Below are 6,653 nucleotides of genomic sequence, written 5' to 3'. Positions count from 1 at the left end.
AGCAACTATTGAAAGCACACTGAGAAATTTTCAAAATAAATACATCCATAGAATTATAGCTACAAATAAATATCTCTTTAAATGCAAATTATCTAACTCAAATCTGTGTGACTTCTGCAGTGAAAATATTGAAACTATAGAACATCTTTTCTGGGAGTGCAAACACATCCAGCCTATTTGGAATCAATTAATATCTTTTCTTGAACAACATCAACTAAACGTTAAACTATCTTTCTTAAATGTAAGTTTCGGAATTAACTCATTGAAATCAATAGACTGTAATAATATTGTGAATTTTATGGTTATATTGATGAAATATTTTATCTTAAACATGAAGTACAAAAAACAAGTACCAAATTTTAATTGTTTTGTCCATAGTCTTAAACTAAAAATCCAGATTAAGAAAGAAATAGCCCTCAGAAATGACACATTACAAATCTTTGAACAAAAATGGAATCGGATTAAACTCTCATGATGTTTGTCCACTTATATACATTTCACTCTAATGTTAGTTTATCTCTCTAAAATAGTTTTGTTTATTTTTATTATTAGTTTTTTTTTTCAATCCAACAAGACCATTGTGAATATACAACAAAACACACAAGCCCAGTATGCTTTCTTCCGCCTTTATACAACTCATCATTTTTCATAACTATTCTTCTGTTGTTCTTTTCTTTTCTCTCTAAAAAAATAAATACTATATTAGCATATCTTGTATTACATGTCTGAACTTTATTGCTTTGTACAATCACTATGTTGTATGATCATATACATGTTTACATTGTATGTATGATATTGAATAAAAAAAAAAGTATAAAATGGGCACATAATTCTGTCAAAATGCACGCCAGAGTTATCTAACTTTGCCTGCCCAGTCCCCTCATGATAGTAAGTAAGTGTACCAAGTTTGAATGCAATAGCATTGATACTTTCTGAAAAAAATGGACCTAAACGCAAAACTTAACCGGACGCCGACGCCAACGCCGAAGCCGACGCCAAGGTGATGACAATAGCTCATTTTTTTTTAAATAGATGACCTAAACAAATTATATCCGTACGCAGTTATTCCCTTTATACCATCAGTCATAATACTAGAGATTAGCATAGTCGATCCGAATGATGCATCATATAAAGAAACGCGTAGTTTTGAAAAGCTCCTAGATTTTCGATAAACGGGATTGAAATTTATACATGCATATATGAAGTTTACTAATTCTTTACTTAGTTAAACAATCTTACAAATATTGTTTTGTAAATGTAACTTTTCAACAGTAATATTAATTTGAATGTCAGATTGCTTGCCTGCAAAGAAAAGACTGTCAGGCGATGACGCTGATTTAAGCTGACCTGTGCATTGGTATTTTACTTTGACTTTCAAACGAGTGTTTATATACCAAGAGTGCACACACATCAAAATGTATGTAATGCATGCATATATCTATGTTATCAGCTATTAATATGTCTACAGTAGGGATTATCTGAACATACTTGATTTAACGAAAGCATCAACTTAAGGAGATGCACAGCGTGTGTCCAAATAAGCGTGAACGCTTACACGCTGGATTATAATTACGTATGCTCCAACAAGATTATTTTGGCAATTATCGCCTAAAGTATTTTTTTAATTTCTTTCCGTGCAGGTATATAAACGCCTTGTGTCTAGCCTTATTATCGTGTACTCAGATTTTACAAAGAATAGACCAAAGGTGAGTTATTACTTTACACATATTTATTTTGAATTATTTTTAATTATTTGAGAAATTTGAACAAGTAATATAGTGTATATTAGAATAATGTGGTTATGAGGAGGTAATTTTGGAACATCAATGAGGATGTTTTGACACCCTTATTTTACTGTAGATTTGGAATACATGACTAAATATACTTTTTTCTAAATGGGTATACGTACATTAAAACAACGTAAATCATATGGTTAAAGATAAATTACTTGTCGATACCTACAAGTTGATGCTATCTAGTCATTATAGGTATAACCATGTTATCAGCCGTCTCATTCTTGCTACTCGTGACGCTTTACGTCACGGTGTCTAGTCAGACGTATAAGGGATACAATCCGCCAAAGCCATATCCAAAAGATCCTTGTTACAAAGTGTATTGCCCACCTATCTACTGCCCTAAGGGGCAATACACACCGCCTGGCGAGTGCTGCCCGCGTTGCAAAAAAGGTATCGTCATTATTAATATATTGATTTGTTCCCAAACGAATTAAGTAATGATTGAACATAGCACCTTCTAAGTAGGAACGTATTGTTGATGTCTGCATGGGTCATACATTAATTCAGACGTTAAACCGTAGTCCAAAGATAATGTTTAAAAAATCAACTGCAAGTCGTATCGGTAATATTATGTAAAGGTTAACATTTGCAATCGGTTAGAGATACAGATCTTCCCACGTTTTATCGAAATGTTTTCGCATGTTGCAATAACTTATTCCTAGTAAATAAATTGATAACAATGTATTGTACTCTTCGTTTAAACCATACGTTTTAACATACGAAAATCCCATCAATTCTGTAAGTATTGAATCTCATTATCAATCGATAAGCTACCATATGTTCTTCATAAATATTATGTGAGTTTATGTGTACGCCATGTATGTGTGCGAGTGTTTTTTGTGTGTGCGTTATCGTGTTCGTGTTTGTCGGTGGTACATGGAAAGAGTTTATGTTAGAGTGTTAAGTTGTAATATTTAGCACACTGATTTAGTATTGTAAAGCATTTTCAACAAATGTCTATGGAAACAGGATAAGAGATGATTTCATTTCATAATATAATAACATTACAGACAAAAAAGCAAACGTTGATTTAGAGGAAACGAAAAAAAAATAGATTGTTGACGGAAATCTTTGAAAAATTACCTGTACGCTTTCTTTGTTTTTCAGTTTGATATAATCTTACATAATATTATAATACGACTAATTAAACGCAGGTTAAACCTGTGGGTACAGGCGAATATTTTCATTATTAAACCAATTAATATTATTATACTAACTTTATTCTTACAGTATCCTATAATTGCCAATCAAAGTATTGCATATTATTAACAGCTGTTTTCCCATGTTAAACAATATAAATCCCACATAAAGCTAAGTTGTGTTTGTCTGTAGGTTATGGGTATCAAGATCCAGACCCATATTTCCCAGGTAAGTACAGAATAATAATGTATTTGTTTAATCAGATTAAACAAAATATACATTACGTGTACATATACCAAATATAAATACTATATATGCATTTACACTATTTGCAATACAAGTGTAGTACATGACTTACAGTTCGTGAATGTTCTTTGTATTACCTAGCTCCAATCTACATTCGACGATATTGTTCATGAAATATTTATTTCAACAACATTCAACTGTCGAACATATTCGTGTTGTTTTCTTCAGGCGGAAAATGAATGTATAATTCGTGACAACAATGCAGACAAGGGAATGACATGAACTAATGACAGAAGAAATGGATCACATATAGAGCAAATTGTTATTGTACTGAATTTGTTTGCTTGTGCAGCCTTAAATAAATAAACTTTAATCATACGCCAAGTCCGTTATTGTTGTCATAAAAACACACCACATGGAAAAGGCATTTCATAAAATTGTATCTATTTCTTCAAGTGTTTTCGTGACGAATGGGGAATCAAGACATACGTTTATGTTACTACTTGTGAATTCAATAACAATTGTACTCCATAAACAATAAAGGAAACAATGATTCCGAATGTTGATTAATCAAATTATCAGTTTAAAATCGATAGTATCGCAACGATCATATAAACTTAGCTTCATACTATCGGTATTTTAAGATCACGTTTTTTTCCAATTGCTATTTATAGACAGAACTACGTGTTTGACCTCTTTCTTAAAGGTAATGAGAAAATATTATTTTGAGCGCACCCATAGGCATAAAATCAAATGGATGCAAAATTATTATCAATTCAGAATGATCAGAATAATGATTCCATTAGGCAAGAAACTTCAAAAGGCTATGATTTTAATGATGTTAGCATTTAACATGTCAATAAATTGATCACTTACCAAGACAATGAAAACCCAGCAACACATTGTTTTGCTGATATCAAGAAATGTTGCAGATATCTTGCACAACAAGGTGCAACAAAGCAAATACATCACATTCCCGTTGATCAGTTATTCACTATCTGGCAAGATTCCTCCTCTCTCTAACTAAACCGGATGGGTCGGACTATAAACCGTGTTCATTGAGAGGCTTTATAAGCTCTTTGGATCGGTAATTCCGTCGTCATCGTTTTCCATACAGCAATATTTCCGGTTCCGGAACAGACTTTGCGCTGACTCGTTAAATCTTTAATGCAAAAACGAAAAGCCTACAGGAACAGGTTATCATTTCGCTGTTCATTGCCAAAGTCCATTGTCGCCAAAATTGACAAAATAAGTGTTAATAATTTTTTAATTTTAAATTTGATGACTCAATCTTAATTTATTCACACATTTTACAAAATAGTATTAAACTTGTATCTAAAGAAAGTCAAGCGGACAGTTGATATAGTACTGACAGAACTGTTTAAAAGCGCGCCCGTCAAAATTATAAAAAGCGATTTAAGTTATGGAAGCCAGATCAATTAACATGGCATTGTTTCTGCATTTTTAATTGCATTTTATTTATTTGTTTGGTGTTAAAAATAGCAATAAGAAAAAATAATTTTTTCATAAAAAGCATGAACAAAAACATATAGCACACCTCCTATTTAGATTAGACGATGTTAAGCTGCAGACCACTACAGAGAGTGAAGTATTATTTAGAGTTACATTAGAGGCATACACATACTCGCACTGGTGAGAATCTGGGCGACTACAGGTAGTTCAACCCAAATGTGTTAGGGGTAAATTCTCTTCGTGACCCAATCGCCATGAAAACGGCTTATTCTACAAAGCGACCAGATGGATTCTTATACGATGATTATCTATTTTACCTAGCGCCGCGCACCAAAGAGGATTGCTACAGTCAGTGGTTCTTGAGACAACGCATTGGAGATGTTCAACAAGGACATTTTTTAACAAGAGGCCCATGAGGGCCTGAATCGCTCTACTGGCTGGAATCAATAGGGCTCAAGCCCTTGATAGTATGAACAATCTGAGTAAGTTTTAATTAAACAGACCCAAAATAGGAAATTAATCGCATAAACAAGAAGAAACGTAACATTTAAACTTCAAATGGCTCCTTTTCAACAATAAGTTGGACATATTTTCTTCACTCTCAGTGGGGTTCTGACCCTTGATTATATAAAACATCCGTTGAAGTTTCAAAATGATAGAACTTTATATTTAAACAAACAAGAAATCTGTTTGTCGGAAACACTATGTCCCCTTCTGCGCCGCTCATTTTTTTTACCTTTGACATTGACGGATGACCTTGACCATAACCTTTTACCATTCAAAATGTGCAGCTTCATGAGATACACATACTTGCCAAATATGAAATTGCTATCTTCAAAATTGCAAAAGTTATGGCAAAATGTTAAAGATTTTCATTTTTTTCTCAAATTCAAGGGGAGATAATTCTGAACTTATAACTCCGATATTGCTCATTTTCAATAGGGTTTGACTCAATATTTAGATAAAGACACTGTGCAAGTTGGGAAATGATTGGATGAAAACTGTGGACTTTATTGCGTAAACAATCCTTGTTTCACAATTTTCTCAAATTCAAGCTAATTCTGGACTTTTTACTCTGATGGGGTTTTCCATCAATTGTATTTTTTGTGTTTATCAACTACGGAAGAACACAATGGTCAAAAATGCGATATTCGGTAATTATTGACGAACAAAGGGCGAAAGGGGGAAAATAATAGGAAAAATATCATTTTATGTGCGTTTTGGATAAAGATCAAGTTTATCATGCTCGGCAAGCCTCGCGCTACTATGGTTCTAAGCCTCGCAAGATTAACTTGATATTCATCCAAAACTAAAATAATATTCTCTATATGTCGTTATTAAATTTCTAATGACTATATCAATTATGCTGAATCGTGTTTTTTTAGAAATTATATTTGATTCTAAATAAGTATTAAATAAACACTATTTACATGACGGATAAATCAAATTTTCTAATTTTCAACGACCGCCCTCTTGCTCCTTATACTTTTAAAAGTACATCCTTTGTTGTAAACACGATTACAATTGCAATAATAATTATATTCTAAACTCAGACATATTCATAAATCATGAAGCAAACACTCCCGTTTGTGTATATCGTACTTATGGTGAAAATGATGAGCATGACTCCCTTCAAAATCCTGCTTACCTTTTACAATTAATAACTCTTTTACTGAATTATGATCAGCTCAGCACCTAAAGCTGTTTCTTAATGACCAGCGTCAACAAAAGTTCACCTACATTTATCATGCAATATAAATGATATAATGTATACGTCAAAGCGATTTGATTTTTCGATAACAATTATTTTCCTTTTGGACAATTGCTATTACTGCCATTACATTATCTTTAAATTTATAAATAGGTAAATTATAAGTTAAGTTAAGTTTTTGATAGATGATGACTTTCCATTTTCTGCATCTGCTGATAAATATTACGTGATATATCTCTTGCTGCAAATCAATCACAGGCAGGATATTTTAAGAAACATTATGGTGA

The 6,653-nt window shown here is 32.4% G+C and overlaps 1 protein-coding gene across 1 annotated transcript; it reads left to right on the top strand.

The window, feature by feature from the left end:
* The first annotated feature begins 1,981 nt into the window (after positions 1 to 1,981).
* LOC127843142 (paralithocin 2-like) lies at positions 1,982 to 3,560 on the top strand. Its single transcript, XM_052372984.1, has 3 exons — positions 1,982 to 2,186; positions 3,129 to 3,164; positions 3,411 to 3,560. The coding sequence occupies exons 1-3, from the start codon at positions 1,997 to 1,999 to the stop codon at positions 3,419 to 3,421; spliced, it is 237 nt and encodes a 78-aa protein (XP_052228944.1). The 5' UTR covers positions 1,982 to 1,996; the 3' UTR covers positions 3,422 to 3,560.
* The last annotated feature ends 3,093 nt before the right edge of the window (positions 3,561 to 6,653 follow it).

The sequence above is a fragment of the Dreissena polymorpha genome, chromosome 8 (assembly GCF_020536995.1).
Source record: "Dreissena polymorpha isolate Duluth1 chromosome 8, UMN_Dpol_1.0, whole genome shotgun sequence".
Lineage (NCBI taxonomy): Eukaryota > Metazoa > Mollusca > Bivalvia > Myida > Dreissenidae > Dreissena > Dreissena polymorpha.
Note: the sequence above shows the minus strand (reverse complement) of the source record. Positions and strands in the feature narration are given on the sequence as shown.